This window comes from Trachemys scripta, unplaced genomic scaffold (assembly GCF_013100865.1).
Source record: "Trachemys scripta elegans isolate TJP31775 unplaced genomic scaffold, CAS_Tse_1.0 scaffold_62, whole genome shotgun sequence".
Taxonomy (NCBI): domain Eukaryota; kingdom Metazoa; phylum Chordata; order Testudines; family Emydidae; genus Trachemys; species Trachemys scripta.
Window position 1 is genome coordinate 1 of NW_023260548.1, and position 17,942 is coordinate 17,942.

The window sequence follows — 17,942 nt, forward strand, 5'->3', positions numbered from 1 at the left end:
CTGCTGCTTGGCCTGATTCCCCGTCATGCTCTCGTCCCTAGCTCTCCGGTCGAGTCGGTCTTGTTCTACGCAATCACCACCCTGCACAACCTACTGCTGTACCAGGAAGGCGCCAAAATGGCCGTGCGCCTGGCTGACGGCCTCCAGAAGATGGTTCCCCTGCTGAACAAGAACAACCCGAAATTCCTCGCCATCACCACTGACTGCCTTCAGCTCCTAGCCTACGGGAACCAGGAGAGCAAGGTGAGCCTGCCGCCAGCCCTGGCTCCTTCGTCCCCTTGTAGCATTTGTCCTGTGGCTGCTAGGATCCGGGAATAGGTGGGAAGTGGAGGCTGCCGTCAGTGGACAGCCTCTTTTCCCTACTCCTGTGTGACAGTCGTTGTGTGTAAACCCTCCTGAGAAAGGCTTGGCTGCCCGGAATAGCACAGAAACACAGCAGGTACGGCGTGCTGCGTGTGCAGCAGAAACCGGATCCCCGGTTACAGACGCCAGAGAAGTTACACGTCCTCTGAATAGTAGCAAACCCTCTGGGCTGCTACGTAGGCCAAGCCTATGCTACAGGCACTACAGCGGCGTAGCCATGTCTACACCGGGGGGGGGAGAACCATTGATAGCTACTCTGGGTCTGCTCTTTCAGCCAGTTGGGCGCCCACCTTTCAAGTAATTTCGTCTAGACCACATCTCCCTAGTTCGGTTATGAGAGCCTCATGGGGGACTGTGTCAGAAGCTTTCCTAAAATCAAGATATTGCATCTACTGCTCCCCCCCCCCCCCCCAGGCCAGTAACCGTTATATTTGGGGGGGGGGGGGTAGTTTTGATGTGTTTAGCACTTCCAGGGTGAAACCAAGCTGGGAGGCTCCCATTCACGCGGAGTTGGATCCAGTTGAGTCACGAGAGCAGAGCAGATATTCCTGCTCATGCCGTAGCGCCCCGCTCAGTGGCTTGTGTGTAAATGTTCGGGATTCATCGGCGTTCTCTGGCAGCACCTGACGTCTGCGGCTACCCCTTGTGCCACCCTCTGGAGGGCTAACGCCGCTTTCTCTTGCAGCTGATCATTTTGGCCAACGGGGGACCCCAAGCCCTGGTGCAGATCATGCGCAGCTACACCTACGAGAAGCTGCTCTGGACCACCAGCCGGGTGCTCAAGGTCCTGTCTGTGTGTCCCAGCAACAAGCCTGCCATTGTGGAGGCCGGTGAGTGAGCCCTGCGAAGGCGGGGGCGGGCCTGAGATGGAGGGGGCTGGTTCAGACTCGGCAGCTGGAGCAAACTGGGCTGTGGCCCTTTCCAGGCACTGCTGGACAATGCTCGCTTCCAAGGCACCTGAACTAACGCGAGGTGCGGAGCTGTGCCCTGTCTCAGCCTCTGCGCCAGCAGGAACCGGCAGCATCGGGCTCCTATTTTGTCAGTTATGGCTTGAGAAGTCCCTGAGCTGCTCTGTAACGGAAATAAGCCGGTGCCTGGTACCGCGCTCCTATTCAGCAAGATGTGATGTGGATTTAATTTCCATTTGTCACATCACTTTGCTTCCAGCTGTGTTGCCTGTTACTCTTAATGAGGCCTTCATCAGAGACCCTCTAAGATGACAGTGTTAATTGTAACATCCGAACGCTTCCCCTTATTAAGGTTCCCAGCTCTCCTCTAGCAGCTCTCCCCAGACAGCACCTGTCCCCCACTGCTCACCCGTCCACCCCTGCAGCGTCCCCAAGCACTTGCTGTGTGGTTGGTCCCTCTAGGCTTCCGTACGACTGTCTAGAACTTAGTGTTCTAACGCCACCGGCTACAGTCTCCTCTACTCCCAGCAGGACGCTGCCCACACTTGTCACTTGTTCGAATGCCACGGAGTGACCGTCTGTCTTGGCACGTCCCTTGCCATGTTGGCTGGGTCTCTGCTCCCATGGCCTGTCCCCTGTTTCCAGAGAGCTTGTATGGAGGAGAGGCATTTCCAGGAGGTCGTAGTGACTGGTTCCTCTGGGTACACAGACGCCTCTGACGGGAGGTGGGCCTGTTAGCACCTTTACTCGAGGTGGGGGCCCTTTATGGAAGCAGCCCATGCAGTAGCGAAGCTACAGGGATGGGTTAATCTGTGATTAGTGCCTTGTGTCAGGGTTGCCTTCCCAGCCTTGCCATGAGTTGGGCACTCGTCCTCTTTGGCTTCTTATACAGGCCAGTGGAAACTTCTGGAGGACAGATGCTGTTGTGTTTTTTTGCTTAGGCTTGTGCAGACACATGCTTCTGGGGGAAGGCGAGGGGGCAGATTTGCTCCCGGCCCTGCTGGCTAGCTGTGATGCTGCCTTTGTGACTCTGCAGTACAAGGAGAGATGGTGGTCTCAGACTTGGTGTTGCAAAGGGCTGTCTGAAGAGCCCAAACCCACGTGTAGCCTCTCTCAGAGAGCTGACGGTGCTGGGCGGCTTGGCTGTTGGGGCTAATTACAGCTGGGCTTGGCTCTGTTTCCTCCCTCAGGTGGCATGCAGGCTCTGGGGAAACATCTGACCAGCTCTAGCCCACGTCTCGTACAGAACTGCCTGTGGACCTTGAGGAACCTCTCTGATGTGGCCACCAAGCAGGTGAGTGCACAGGAATCCAGCCGTTGTAGAAGCCTCAAATAAGCATTTCCAAGGCCTGGTCCTGAATAGACTGTAGAGCGTTAATCACCTGTCTGGTGCTCTGTGGGGATACCGGATCTTAGCCTGTTCTGCACTGAGCCCAACATCCATAGTCCAGAGGGGATGTTCTTACCCAGCTTTGACTCCCAGGAGCAGCTCCCTTCACAATCTGGTTGCAATGGTATGCTTGCCATGGGGCCAGCGGGAAGTAATGGAAATCCTAGAAATGTGGGGCTGGAAGGGACCTTGAGAGATCCAAGTCCAGCCCCTGAGCTGGGGCAGGACCAAGTAACCCTAAATCCTCACTGACAGGTGTTTGTCCAACCTGCTTTTGAACTGCTCCAGTGACAGGGATTCCACAGCCGCCCATGGAACCGTGTCCCAGAGCTTAACGGCCCTGAGTTCTTCCTAATATCTAACCTAAATCTCCGGTGGTGCCAAGCGAGCCCGTTACGTGTCCTACTTCCAGCGGCCATGGAGAACAATTGATCCATGTCCTCTTTATACCAGCCCTTAATGTGTTCAAAGATAGTCAGGTCCCCCCCCTCAGTCTCCTTTGCTCAAGACTAAACATGCCCAGATTTTTAACCTTTCCTCACAGGTCAGGTTTTCTGAACCTTTGATCACTTTTATTGTTCTCTCCTGGGCCGTCTCCAATTTGTCTGCAGCTTTCGTAAAGCGCGGTGCCCAGAACTGCACCCAGGACTCCAGCCGAGCCCTCCCCAGCGCAGAGTAGAGTGAGACAGTTACCTCCCGTGTCTAACACAGAACGCTCCCGTTCCTACACCCCGGAACGAGATCGGCCTTTTTCGCAGCTGCAGCACGTTGACTCAGATTCAATAGGTGACCCGCTAGATCCTTTTCAGCATTAATGCCGCCTAGGTGGTTATTCCCCAGTTTGTAGCTGTGCATTTGATTTTGTTTCCTTGCCAGCTGAAGTACTTTGCACTTGTCTTTATTGAATTTCATCTTGTGGATTTCAGACAAATTCTCTAATTTGTCCATTTGTTTTGAATTCTAATCCTGTCCTCCAAAGTGCTTGTGACTCACCCACCTGGGTGTCCTCTGCAAATCCTAGAATCAGACTCTCCACTCCGTTCTCCAAGTCATTAATGAACATATTGAATGGTACTGGACCTAGGCCTGAGCCCTGCAGCACCCCACTAGAGACGCCCTGCCAGTTTGGTGGTGAGCCATTGATCGCTACTCGCTGAGAACAGTCTTTCAACCAGCTGGGCACCCACCTTTATAGTAATTTTATCTAGACCCCAGTTCTTTAGTTGGCTTATGGAACTCTTATGCGGGACTGTCAAAAGCCTTGCTAAAATCAAGGTACTGCTTCCCCCATCCACTGGGCCAGTTACCCTGCCAAATGCTGGCTTCCTAGTGCTCCGGGTCTCCCAACGCCTCTTGGGGGCAGTCACACGGGGATGGCAGTCTGTGCTCTCCCTGCCCATGTCTGACTTGCACTCCATCTCCAGGACCCGGTGGGGAGAAGGCGAACTCTTTCCCCTGCCACAAGCCTGTGAGAACATGCTTCTGCGCACTGCCAGCCCACGCACCGCACCCACTGGGGTGGGGCTAGGAGCCAGGCCAAGGCATAAGCCATTGTGTCAGCACCCTTGGAAAGGTGTCGCCGGTGTTCCTCTGCTGCAGAACTGGTGCAGGGGCTTGCTTCTGACTTCCCAGGGCTGGTGCCAGACTGTTCTGACACCCATTGTTCATCAGGCTGATAGTATCCGTGGAAGGAGAGTGGGAGTAAGGCTGGGGAGGGCAGGGTGGAGTCCGGATGAGGAAGACGCCCCTGAAGTTTCCCTAAGCTGCTTGCTTTGACACCCGGGGTTCCATTGACAGACATTCCTCCCTTCCCCGCACCCCCCGCCTTTCCACTGCTTCCTGATGTGTTCCCCACATGGTGCTTGGCTTGCCCCTCTTCATGGATTAGGGTCTGATGCAGCGTGGAAAGTATTTGGGATCGTTTTTGGAAGGCATGTAACTCAGTCTCCAGTGAGATTAACAAATGAAACATTTGGTGGTCAGGCTCCGCCGAATAGCAAACGGGAATGCAGCTTTGCCTGCTGACTTAACTCCTTCACGTCCTCTGTCTAACCAGGACCCCCCCATCCCCACCCTCATCTCCCACTGTCCTTCTGGCTATTCTTAAATCCCTCAGTCCTGCCTCTAGTGACCCTCACAATCACCCAAAGTGCACGTGCTGGCTTGCCATGCTGCTCTGAACAGCTGGGGATTGTATCACTTGCATGTTTCCGGCAGGGGAAACCTGGCGAAGATACTAAACTCCTAAGTAAAGCTGCACATGTCTGGCACATCTGTCGCTCGCGCTGTCCAAACAGTGCAGAGAGCTAGCTATGGTTACAGGAGTCGAGAGGCCTTGGACTTTTGTTCTAAGAAAACGTTGCCGCGAGCAAGACTCTTACTGCATGGAGATGCCCTGCTTGAGTTGGAACAATAGTTGGCCTTTGGCATGGGGAAGGGTTGTGAATTGTGCCTGTTCTCAGGCCTGCTGGAGTCTGCCAAGCCATAGACCCAAATAGCGCAGCCTTGGGGCCCCAGAGGGAGCCTGGTTCCCAGGGGAAGGACAGCATCTGGGTGGTACCTTGTAATCTTCACTCGGAGGAGTTAAATGGGCAGATCTCCAGTGTGAGCAGATAAAAACACCCCAGCCTCCTATTGCATGCTCCAAGCAGGGTTTGAGGGAGAGCAGAGAGGTGGGGGGATAGTTTGCAGCTCTATAATTCTTCCTTGTGAGGGCCCTCCAGGAAAGGTTCCCACCTGCCGAGGTGTCGCTGGCTGCCTGATGTTCCAGCCGATCTCTGCCTCGGTCCCAGGCGTGCTCTGCCCTCTACAAATCTAATCTCCCTGGCACGGGGGTGGGGTGAACGGGCTTGGTTGGTGTTCAGAGGAATGCGAGTCTTTCACAAGCTGCCCTTCATCTGTACAGTGCTCTGCATTGTCTTTACCAGGCGGCTACGCGTCCTTCGAGGCTGTGTCCTGATGGGGTGCAATTGGATCCCTGTCCCCAAAATCACCATGTTCCTCTAGCTCGCTTAGGGGTGGGGACCGGAGCTCGCCGGGCCCTCTGCAATGACACCCGTGTGGTCGTCTCCGATGAATCTGTCCAATGCTTCCTGTGCTTAGGCTCCTCCCCTGTCAGCATGCTCTGACAGCAACACTTGCTAACTTCACCTTACTTCTCCCCTCTCCCGCTGCAGCCTGGCACAGTCTGGCTAGGTGCCCTAATGCCAGAGCTGGCATCTCCCTGAAACCAGGTCGCCAGGCTTCGGGCTAGCTAAGCATTCTCCTGGCACGTAGAAACGGATGTTTCCAAAGCACTGGGCTGGTGACTCCTTCATGGGCCAGGGCCGTTGCCAGCAAGGACTGCTGGGAGCTGGCATGCGGGCTTCTGTGCAGCTAGAGTGTAGTGTCTACACTCTAGAATCCAGTGACACCCGGCCAGTCGGAGCAGAGATGGCTTTCCCAGCTCCCCGTAGCCTGAAGCGGCCCCTTAGGCTGAGAGTTGTGTTTTTGGAGGTGTTGGCAGAGGAGTCACTGCATGGAGGAGCCTGCTTTGATGTGAGGTGGCTCAGCTGTGTGAAGAGACAAGCAGCTCTGCTTCCACCTTGTAAAGCCGTGGGGCAGGAGGGAGCAGAGCTCTGGGAAAGGGCCTGGGGCTATTTACAATGCAGCTTGCGGCTGCAGCAGACCTGAGCCCAACGAGGAGGGGACAGGCCGGGCCTAGTCCATTGGCTTGTCCGTGCTGCGGTTGGTGGTCTCCGGGTGAAGAGGACAGTGTGACGTCTTTCCTCTGCTCTCACCTCCTCACTGTTCTGTAGGAGGGTCTAGATGGTGTCCTCAAGATCTTGGTCAACCAGCTGAGCTCGGACGACGTGAACGTGCTGACTTGCGCCACCGGCACCCTCTCCAACCTGACCTGCAACAACAGCAAAAACAAGACCCTGGTCACGCAGTCCAACGGGGTGGAAGCCCTGATCCACACCATCCTGAGGGCGGGCGACAAGGAGGACATCACCGAGCCGGCTGTCTGCGCCCTGCGGCACCTCACCAGCCGGCACCCGGAGGCAGAGATGGCCCAGAACTCGGTGCGGCTCAACTACGGCATCCCGGCGATCGTCAAGCTCCTCAACCAGCCCAATCAGTGGCCGCTGGTCAAGGTAAAACTGCAGGAGGGGCTGTGGGGCGTCCTGGGGGGTGGGGAGGACGCTGAGGCTCAGCGGAGCTCTGCCTGATGCCCAGTGAGCTGCGTTAACGTCCCCCACTGAGCTCCCTGCGGAGGAGAGGGCACTGGTTTGAGCCACAGTTACCCATTATTCACCCCACAGGGGCTTGGCAGTCGAGCTCTGGCTCCCTGTCTGCCCCCAATCGTGTTCTGAAGGGGGTAAGAGGACGGGGCTGGTGCTGGTCTCTTCTTGAATCAATATTTGTCCTTCTGCTCCCAGCAGCAGGGAAGTAGGTGGATCCCTTTATGGAAATGCTGCAGGCTGACTAGAGGCTTAAAAGCCACCACCTGCTGTGTGAGCTGTGGGGGCGAAGGAAGGTGGCTTCTCGCTGTAGGTGCTGGCGGTAGCGGCTGGTGAGCTGGGGCGGCTGGTTCTGAACCCCCTGCCGTACGGAGCTGGTGCGGTATAGGCTCTGCAGCCGGACTCCTGCCAGGGGCACGGGAGGTGAAAACGCGACCAGTCCCGCTCCTGGCACGTCAAGTTCCTCTCTCGAATGGAGAAGTCCTGAGCGCCTACAGCTGCTGCCTCAGCCGTTGCCCTGTCTGATGGCCTCTTCCTCCTCTCTTCCAGGCCACTATCGGTCTGATCCGCAACCTGGCCCTGTGCCCGGCTAACCATGCCCCACTGCAGGAGGCTGCCGTGATCCCTCGCCTGGTCCAGCTGCTGGTGAAGGCTCACCAAGACGCCCAGCGCCATGTGGCAGCTGGCACACAGCAGCCGTACACAGTGAGTACAGATGCGGGAGGGGGACCAATGGCCGAGCTGGGGAACGCCTGCCCGGTGGGGCCTTTCCCTGTGTCCCAGGGCTCCCAGTGCACTGGGCGTTGCTCAGTTGGCTTATTCTGGAGCGTGAAGCCTCCACTCAGCCCCTGGAAACCCCCGGGTGCTGCTGGGCACGTGGGTAAGGCTGCTGTAACCGGGCCGTAGTCCTGGACGTGCAGCACTGCAGCGATTGCTCCTGTCCTCGGTGACTGCGCCTGGCGGCAGCAGCGGCCATGTATGCACCAGATCGGCCGGGGTGCAGTTGGCTCGCAGGAAGACATGGCTGGATGCTCCGCACAGTGCAGCGGGCATGCCAGGGCCTGGCCCTCTCCTCCATCCCATACAAGGACTGGTCGCTAAGCAGAGGCCACTTGGTGTTCAGAGCGCCCCCTGCTGCGTGATCCCTGGAGGCTGTAACTACTGTCAGCTGTGATGAACAGCAGGCAGGTGGGGGAACTGTGCTCTGTCCCCCCCCTCCGGCCATGTACCACGCCCGTCCTGTGGGGCTGTGCGTTCCACACTTGTCACCCCTTGGTGTTGATCACTGCTCCCTTTGCAGGATGGAGTGAAGATGGAGGAGATAGTGGAGGGGTGCACAGGAGCCCTGCATATCCTGGCCCGGGACCCAATGAACCGCATGGAGATCTTCCGACTCAACACGATTCCTCTCTTTGTGCAGGTTGGGCTTCGGGGTGCAGCACAAGGCAAAGGTGGCGGTGGGGTGCTTTCGGGAGGCCCGGGTGGCTTGTGGTGGTCCAGGTGGCTCTGAGCCCCTGTGCGTCCGATTGGCACATGCAGGAATTGCCAGCTGCCTCCGGGGCTGGGTGAAGGGAGCCGGAGACGCGGCTCTGGAACAGCCCTGCCGTGGCAGAGCTCGCGGTGCCAGGAGTGGCGAGGCGGCTGCAGCTCCCGCCACCTCACGCTGCTTTTCCTCCCCTGACAGCTGCTCTACTCCCCGGTGGAGAACATCCAGCGGGTGGCAGCCGGAGTGCTGTGCGAGCTGGCCCAGGACAAGGAAGCTGCTGACACGATTGATGCCGAGGGGGCCTCTGCTCCGCTGATGGAGCTGCTGCATTCCAGGAACGAAGGCACAGGTGAGCCAAGCCCGCTGGAGCCGCGCGCTCGGAGCTGGGACTCCTAGCAGGGCTCGCACCGGGCGCATTCAGCAGTCCCTGGTTCTGTCCCATTCGCATTCGGCTGCCTCGGGGCCGCCACCATCTGGAGAGTGGGTGCTGTAGCATGCCATCTCCCGGAGCCAGGGTCCCACTGTCTCCTACACTCCGCACCCCCTCTGTGGCCCTCTCTGCCGGGGACAGGGCTGCTAGGCCAGAAAACTCTCTTAAAAGAAGTGCCGTCGTCTCTCTCCCTCCCCCTCCATGGACGTTCCTTCTCACGCTAGGCTCCAGCCCCAGGGTTTGGGGGAGAGCGCACGGGCCCTGCTCCATGAAATGGTGCAGCGGCACCGGGGACGCTGGGGCGTGGAGGCTTTTGGGAATGTGATGGCAGAGCTGCTGTGACAGACCGGTGGCAACGGGAAACGTAATTACGTGCAGAGCCGCCCACTGAAGTGGAAATCCTTCAACCATCTGCCCGGAGAGAAGCGCGGCTCCCTCTGCCATTTGCTGGCATTTAGAGATTTCCTCTTCCAACGTTTTCCCCCCCTCTGCTCCAGCCACCTATGCTGCAGCCGTGCTGTTCCGCATCTCCGAGGACAAAAACCCCGACTACAGGAAACGCGTCTCCGTCGAGCTCACCAACTCCCTCTTCAAACACGACCCTGCCGCCTGGGAAGCAGTGAGTGCCTGCCTGGTTTGGGGGGCGGGAGGGGGCTGCTTTTCCTTCCCGACCCGTTCGGGGCCAGTTCATGGTCCTGTTAGCGACGCAGGAGCTCTCCCCTCCCCCGGAGAGGAGCGCTACCATCTCCCGTGAGATTGTTCTCGCACCGCCCTGCCCACGAATGGGGTTTGTACCCAGGGCATCTGGGAGGCCGCTTGGCTCCGCGGGTCCCTCCGTGGCTCAGGGAACGGCCCCTCCCCAGGGGATTCTAGAGGCTCCTTGGTTAAATGCGTCTGTAGTGGAACTTGGGCTGGGAAGAACGTGAGCCACATCTTCCATGTAGCCCTGAGTGTGTGACCGTCCGCAACGGGAAGGGCGGGGGCAGGGCGGGGGCAGGGCAGCAGCCCATAGGTGCCTGTTTCTAGGTGGGAGGGGTTAGTAAACAGAGGGTGTAATGCTTGTACTGGGGGGACTCGGGGCTGGAACATCTAAACTCCATTTAGAAACTAGTCCAACATGCTACAGCCACAACCCTTGAGTCTCCCTGCACCGGGGCTGGTGGGCTCCCTGTTGCTGCAGGCGTCTTGGCACAGAATCCTGGCCACACGTGGCCTCCTGGGGCTATCAGCCCGTGAGCTGGGCAGATAGCGATGCTCATGCAGCATCCCCAGGTAGCGCGAGGCCCCACCCCCACGCCCCAGGAGCTGTGATTCCTCCAATAAAACAGCTCGGCACTGGCACCACCCCAGAGACGGCAGGGACCCAGCACCGTAGGATCGTGTTACTCTCCTCCCAAAAGCCATTGCTGCTGGGAAGAGCTAATTCTCAGCACGTGCGTGTCCCAAGCACCATGCGAAGGCTGACCCCGATCTGCGCCCTCATGTTACCTGTGTGTCTCTCCTCCCTAGGCGCAGAGCATGATTCCAATCAACGAGCCATACCCAGAGGGTAAGTGCTGGGCATGTGTTTAGTGCAGAATGCCAAGCTCGGCAGGGCTGGCGTGTCCTGCCGGGGAACCAAACGGTGCCTCTGAGCTGGGGACCCTGCTGGGCCACTCGGCCGGAAGCACCCGGCAGGCGGCTGCAGCCTTCTGCCTCCGCTCCTCAGCGTGGCATCGCTCGGGCTGGCAGCAGAGCCGCGAGGGCTCCGTGCACGTCTGGCCGGCCAGGTTCTAGTGTCCGGGAGAACTGAACACTGGGCTACGAATAAACGCAGGCCCCAGGTGACTGCCATGCTCTGTACGTTGAGCTGAATTTCTCTGCCCCCTCCTGGGAGCTGCAGCCTCACTGGAAGTGGGATGGCTCAGCAAACTCGAGTCCTGTCAGTGTCCGCTCCCCTCTGGAACGTCGCGCTGCTGCCTGTAGGCGAAGCGTGTGGCCGGGAGCTTTGCTGTCCCCGTGCCAAGGCCAGTTGGGGCTTTTATTCCTCTTGCATCAGGGCACGGGCCAGCCTCCAACAGGGTCAGGAAGAAACTCCCTGGGGCCGGTTATTCCATATCTGGCCATGTTGGGTCTCCTGCAGTATTTGGTGCTGGCGCCTGTCAGGCCTTGGCCTCGATGGATCCCGGCTCTGACACAGCTTAGGTGGCTGGGAGGGAGGGCGGCTGTAATGCTTGGATGGGAGCGGGGGTGTCCCCACCTGAGCACAGAGCTGGTGCTAATTCTCTGCTCAGTGGCTGGTGTGCAGGCTAACGGCTGCCCTCTCCCCTCTGCTGGCTAGATATGGATGCTGGTTATCGTATGTATTCGGGTGACGACCCCTTGGACATGAACATGGATATGGACGGAGACTATCCCATGGACACCTACAGCGATGGCGTCCGAGGACACTACCCCGAACACATGCTCGCCTAACCCGCTCCTCAGGCACTGCACAAGGGTAGGGCCACCTTGCCTGGCGGGAGCCCAGCTGGGAGGGGAGGAGGGACTGCCTGAACCTGGGCAGTGGTGAGGGAATTGTCCTACTCCTGTCTATGGCCGTGCCGAGCTGTGGCTGGATAGCCTGGTGTCTGGTGCACAGCTTTGGGACAGCCAGGGCTTCCGTGAGCACATCTACTCTGCCAGCGTGTCCTTCCCCACCTCTGGGCTCCTGGGCATCAGTTTGAGGGACCCAGGCACTTTTCCACTTCTAGGCAAGAGCCCAAGAACTAGGGCCAGGCGGGGGGCTTGGCGGGTCAGCGGTCCCCAAGCAATGAAGAGAACGCCTAGCGGAGTCTGGGGTGAGACTCCCGGGGATGGGACACACCCCGGACCCATGAGAGCTATGAGCTTGGCCGAGCTGCAGTCCACACACCAGTGGCTGGCCGGGATGAAGGCAGGAGGAGGGTTAAGAGCTGAGGTGCATGACTGCTGCCATCCTGCAGACCAGCATTTCACTGTTCCTGGCTGCTTGGGGGCTCTGGGGAAATCACCCCCTAGTGCTAGCTCCAGGCAGTCCCATGGTACCGAGAGCTGTGCACACCCCCCCCCCCCCGGAGGCCCCTTCCCCACAAGTCAGGCCATGGGTAGCTGGGTTAGTTTCCTCTCGTCCATTGTTACAAAGGAACAATGTCATGGGAACCATTGTCCAGCTGCCTACAAATACGGCCAACCCCTGGCCTAGCTCCCTGCTCTACTGTGAGACAAGGCAGAGTAACTGGGGTGGAGCAGATCAGTGGGCTAAGCCACACTTTCCCTTCCGCCTGGGCCAGGCTAGCCCTAGAGAACCCAAGTGCCTGGGGTTCCCCTAGTCCTCGAAACAATCCCACCCTCTGATAGACCTGCTGTTCCCCTGTCACACCCCTATCAGCTGTCTGACACGGTCCTTCCTCCTGGTCTGCTGCAGGTGTATTCTCCGGCCAGAAGAGGGTGGCTCCAGAGCTGAGCGCTTGCAAGAGGGACTTGGGAGACAGAAGTGCCTGAGACAAACTTTTCCATTCCCACCAGAGGCTTTATTTTTAGATTTGTTTTATTATTTCTTTTTTGCTGTGGGTCTGTGAAAAAGGCCCTTTCCTCCTGAGATTGCTTCAAACTCCCTCCAGCCAAGCCAGGATACTGTTTCTGAAGCTTTAAAACACGCGACTCCCGCGTCATTATCAAACTCCATTGGCATAACAGTAATAGTCTTTTCTATAAATATATATTTCTTTTATTTTTTAATATGGTGCAAATGGCTTTTGCCGTCTGATTTTAAGTTCGTGCTTTTTAACTTTCCACTTCCTGTTCTGTGTTTAGCGTTTAACAAAAATAATCTAACATTTTAAAATGAGCCTTTTGCTTTCTACAAACTTTAAATTAAAAATAGCAAATCCAGTGAGTTTGCAGAAAACAAGGGGTGCTGTGTTTTCCCGGGATCTTTGTTCTACCCAAGGGATGTGTCGACGGCTTTATTCCTTCCGATCAGACGTGGGTGAGCAGAATTTCAGTGTAACTGTCCTTACGATAGAGGAGTGACTCTAACCACTAGGAACTGTGTCCTTGTATCGGTCTACTATTGCACAATTTAACCTGTCTCCTTTCTGGTGAGTGGTGTTTCCTTCCCCTCTTCCCTTCTCTTCATGCATTTTTAAAGCGACTCTAGAGCTGATGGCTTCCTGCTTCCGTTGGACAGGGATGGATGTTCTTGGAACGTGGTTCAGGAGCAGGATTTTATTATTTCTGTAAGTTTTTTTTGTATAGACCAAAGCAAAGAATAAAACTCCGTAACCCCATGCTGCGGTGAGCTGGTTCTTCTACTTGCGTCAGCTCCTGGGCCATTGGTATTTGTTTGGTAACGGGTGCCACCTGGAACTGGGGTACCACTGAGTCCCCCTGACCCACCAGCCTGGGCTCCCTTCTACACTGTCCTGCTATTGACAAGGCCTCCAGGCTTCAGCCTGCACTTTCACCAGTGTACATACAGGTAGGGACACGCCCAGCTGCAGTACGTGCAGGTAGGCTCTTTAACCAGCCCCTGCTTGGGAAGGCTTTAGCTAGGGCACCTCCCAGTTCCTGAGGCACGCACCCCCCCCCCGGAGTATAAACCCAAAATTATGTCATCTTGCACTGCACAGGGACCTGTACAGCGTAAGCTCATAAAATTCACCCCCTCCCTCAGTGTGGAGAGGACTATGCAACAGCGTTCTCCCCCTGAGTTATGAGTCCCACACACTGGTTTTAGATCAAGCAAAAACAAGTTTAACTACAAAAGATAGATTTTAAGCGATAGCAAACCGATCAAAGCAGGTTAGATTGGATATGAAGAGCAGATCCTCGCGGTAACTGATGACACAAGCAGGCTGCTGGTCGATTCTTAAGGGCCAAGCTGCACTTGCTCACAGCTTGGAGTCCCCCAGTGTTCCATTCACAGGCTAGAAATCCCTTTAGCCTGGGTCCAGCACTTCCCCTGCTTCAGTCTTTGTTCCTCAGGTGTTTCCAGGAGTCGTCTTGTGTGGGGAGTCAGTGAAGAACCATGATGATGTCACTCCCCTGCCTTCTATCGCTTTTGCATAAGGCCGGAAGCCTTGGTTTCAAAGCTTGGGTCCCAGGCCAGTCAGTGGGGAAAAATACTGACCTCCCAAGATGGAGTCTGGCACCAGGTGACCTGGTCACATGTCCCTGTAGTGTGTCACCTCTGGAAGGCTCCCCAGGTGGGAGATGAGCTCCTAAGGCCTATTGTTTCTTCCTAATGGCTCGTTAACCTGAATGGGCCCTTCCCAGCCAGCCACACTGAGAGCCTTTTGCCTGGTGGGCGTGGCCCAGGAATGGATATGTGTGAAATCGATATAGTCAAGATTCATAACGGGGTACAAAAATGATACCTGCATACAAATAGGATAAGCCTATTCAGCAAATCGTAACCTTTCCAGTGACCTCCCATGCCTTATCTTTCATAAAATGCATCGTAATTATGCCATCCTCCTATCCTATCGCTGTGAAGAGGGTGGGGTGCAGCGTCACAGTGGGATGTTGCGGGAGGTTTAAAATAAAACTCCACCCAGTGCGTGGGGAAGACTCTGTCCCCATTGGGGTGAGCGTGGCAGCCTGCAGTGTGCAGGGTCACTTGCTGTGCTTGGCCCACAGTGCCCCCTCCCCTGAGCGCGCAGTCATTAGCCTGCTGTCTGTCACGAGCTCCTCTTCCGCTGATTAAGAAGTTAGGAGGTAAAAGTCCCATAATTCAGATGTTTATTCATTAGGCAGCATTGCCGGTGTCTCATCTCCGCTGCCTCTCACGGCTCGTGGGATGAGCGCCGGGGGATAAACATGCTTGTTGCCAGCGCCAGCTCCCGTGATTGATAGGACTGAGGTGGGATGGAACCACAATCGTCTGGGTTAAAAAAGCTGATTCACTCCAGTCTAACCTAGCCGCCGTGTTCTGTGGGCCAGAGAGTGAGAGGAAATGATGTTCCCCCTGAAACGCCAATGGACAGCTGCTGCCTGGGGAAGGTGCGCCCGGGCAGCCGGAGGACGGAAACCAGCTATTTGCAGAGTTACCACCAAACGGAGCTGCTGCCTGGCTGCTCGCAGGCTCGGCGTTGACATCCTTAGCTGGATCGCAGCGCAGGGCGTTGGCACCAGGTGGGGATGGGGTTAGGGGCTTTAGAGCCAAGTTCCCAGATGTAGGAGAGGGCTTCCCTTCCCAACCCTCCTTCGGGACGTGGTCAGCTTGAAGGCTACGATTTCCAGCACGTCCAACGTATTGGACTCTCCCGGAGTCCCCCGGCTAACCACTAACCACCACGGCTGAGCTGGGACTGCCTCTCCACGCACAACTCCGGCAGTTCCCCAGTGCCACTAGTGCCAGGGAAGAGTGGAAGACCTTCGGGCAGCGCAGCAGCTGAGGCCTGGCACGGCTGAGTGGCCCTTGGGAGCTTGGCCTTTCCTGGTTAATGGGAAAAGGGGAGATGGAGGTCAGCCTGGAAGAGGCAGTAGGAGCCAGATGAACTCAGCAGCCAAGGTGCACCTGTCAGGCCGAGCACTTCCCGCCATCCAGTCCTCGTGGTGGGGCCCCCACGCTCCCTGCCTTGCCCCTACTCCCTGAACTGTTGTAGGCGGGGGGGTGATGCCAGGGCAGATCTGCCCTCAGCTCTACAGTGTGCTCTCTCTGGGTGGGGAAGGGATGAGGGCACTGTCATGTTGGGGGGTTCGTGGCACAGGGGCACAGCAAAGCCCCTGCTTCCTCGTGCTGGCCACGGTCTCTCGGACGTGCCCTTCTGTGTTCGGTAAACTGAGTGATGTGGAACATGGGTACTCTGAATACGGGTTTATTCTCTGGCCTGAGACCCCAGGAGACAGGCGGTGGGGAAGTCCTGCCTGGGCCCCAGCAAGGGAAGGTCAATGAGCAATATGCTCTCCCAGCTTCGCCTCCTTCTCTTCCCCTTTGCTAAGACCTGCTCTAGGGCCAGGCCCTGGCCGCACAGGGAGGCTGGGGCAGCTCGGCACAGTCATGGACGTTGTGCGTGGGGGGAGCCGTAGGCAAAGACTCAAGGGCCCATGCCCTGGGTTTGGGGGGGATAGGTAGTTGGGGGGGGCCATTCTTTCACTGCTCCCCCCCCTTGTCCTTCTCTTCCCTCCCCCCATGTTGGTCCCAGCCTGGCTGTGCCCTAGCAAAGCCCATTTCACGCAGCCCCCAGTGAGACGCTAATCAGCGGGGTCCGTCTGCCACCAGCGCTCAGCGCCGCGGGCTGCCAGCCGTGATCAAAGGCAGTGGGGAGGGAAGTAGCAGCCGTTCCTGTCTCGCTCTCGACATCAAACCCTGGCTCCAGCTCAGCGCTTTCTGCCACCCAGACTCCTGTATCCTGCCTGGGCCGGGAACGAAGCGGGGGGGAGAGGACGAAAGGGCCCAAGGGGAGGGAGCTCGTGGGCAGCCGAAGGGGCTGTTGGGCTGGGTTCTACACGCAGCTCGGGGAGCGTGTGTCCTGGGGTGTAGGCAGGAGCGTGGGTCCCATTACCACTTCCTGACACCTGTCTGCTGCCCCTCCCCACACTGGCTCTGGGCCTGAGGCCATCCCAGCACTTGTCACGGCCCGGGGGTCCCCCCATGTGCCTTAGCTGTACCCCTCCTAGCTCACAGCACCCAGGGGCCTTGTCTGCTGCTGTTCCTTGCAAAGGGAGGCAGCTTCCAGGAGACTCCGTAAGGCCTGTTTGTTCTAACGGGGGCTGCCCCACCCTGGCCACTCGATCCCCCTGGGCAGTGCCTGGAGTAGAGACTTTCCCAGGCTTTGCTACTATGGGCAGCCCCCGGCTGGGAGCTGGCAGTGCCCAGAGCCTCCTGCCAGCCTGGCCTCGGTGCTGGCTGCGTGTGGGAGATCCCTGAGCCAAGACCTTCCCCGGGGCGGCTGACCAGGCCCTGCAGCGTGTGGCCCCCCCTGCAGAGACCCCAGAACTCACGGCTTTGCTCTCGCCACCGGCCCCGGGTTTGTGACTGTTGCCGACAATCAACGCTGCGCAGCCCTGGTCTCCGCTGGGCCGGCTTAGGAAGCTGAGTGGCCGGGAGCCGGGCACGTTGGGGGCTCCACCCCCGGGGGGGTCGCTGTGGGCAGGAGCCAGGCCCAGCTGGTACTTTCTCCCGCAGCGTGAGAGGGGAGAGGAGGCAGCCGGGCAGGAGGGAACGGGCTGGGCTGAGGATAAGGGAGAGGCAAGTTCCCTTGCTGGGCTCCTCCTCTCGGCCAGGGCCAACGCTCTCGCCCTCTCTGGGCAGATAATTCTGGGGCACGGTGACGCCTGGCGTGGGGCTGGCACACGCCATTGGCCGGACTTGCTATCCCGGGCAGCACTAGGCCAGGAGCTGCTGGAATTTGCACTGAATTGTCATCGGGCAGAGTCTGGGGAGGGAGTCGCCAGGGCTGCTCCTGCACTGGCCACAGGGTGGGACTCGAGAGCCGTGGCCAGGGGCCTGGGGGGCCTGCTCCCCCAGCGAGCCCCCGGAAACTCTCAGCAACCTCCCAAGGGGATTTATCGGCTCTGCTTCCCTCCTCGGCTTTGACCATCTCTGGCCTTTTACTGCCACCTCGTGGAGGTTTGTGTGGCGCCCGCCCCTCGGTGCACGCAGCTGGCACAAACCAGCCTGGGGTGGATTCTGCCTGGCTGGCCTGGCAGGGGCCCGAGCTGGCGCTAGGCGTACACAGCCTAACCATCACTCAGGGGCCCGAGCAGCTCCAGGGGGCCCCCATTCACTTTTTATTATGTGTTGGGGGGCAAAATATTCCTGCCTAGGCCCCCCACTGGGCTTGTGCTGCCTCTGGGGTGGGCCCTGGTCTTACAGGACTTTAGGGACTGGGGTTCAGTGCCTCTCTGTGCCACTGATGCCCGGTGTGACCATGGGTGATTCCCTTAGCCTCAGTGCCTCAGTTTCCCAGCTGTAGAGTGGGGCTAACAGCCCTGCCCTGCCTCCTGGGCAGGGGGAGGGGCTACAAGCAGTGTCGGACCCTATGGGGCTGGGGCCAGATCAGAACCCAAGATGGCCAGGGAGCTGGAGGCGGCAGATATCGCATTCACAGCCCTGGCAGTACCAGGCACGTTCCCCACGGGCACCAGCCCCTTTCCCCTGTGCCTCGCCCCTGCCTAGGAGCTGAGCCCCATGGCG

The 17,942-nt window shown here is 58.1% G+C and overlaps 1 protein-coding gene across 1 annotated transcript; it reads left to right on the top strand.

The window, feature by feature from the left end:
- Positions 1 to 41: 41 nt before the first annotated feature.
- On the top strand, positions 42 to 13,089 carry LOC117870610 (junction plakoglobin-like; the record flags this gene model as incomplete). The annotated part of the gene is given in 11 exon segments (XM_034757814.1): positions 42 to 243; positions 1,049 to 1,193; positions 2,462 to 2,565; positions 6,459 to 6,797; positions 7,434 to 7,589; positions 8,185 to 8,304; positions 8,569 to 8,719; positions 9,298 to 9,419; positions 10,310 to 10,349; positions 11,121 to 11,279; positions 12,225 to 13,089. Coding segments are annotated over 10 exon segments (1,513 nt in total), but the record flags the coding sequence as incomplete, so codon positions are not given.
- Between the last annotated feature and the right edge of the window lie 4,853 nt (positions 13,090 to 17,942).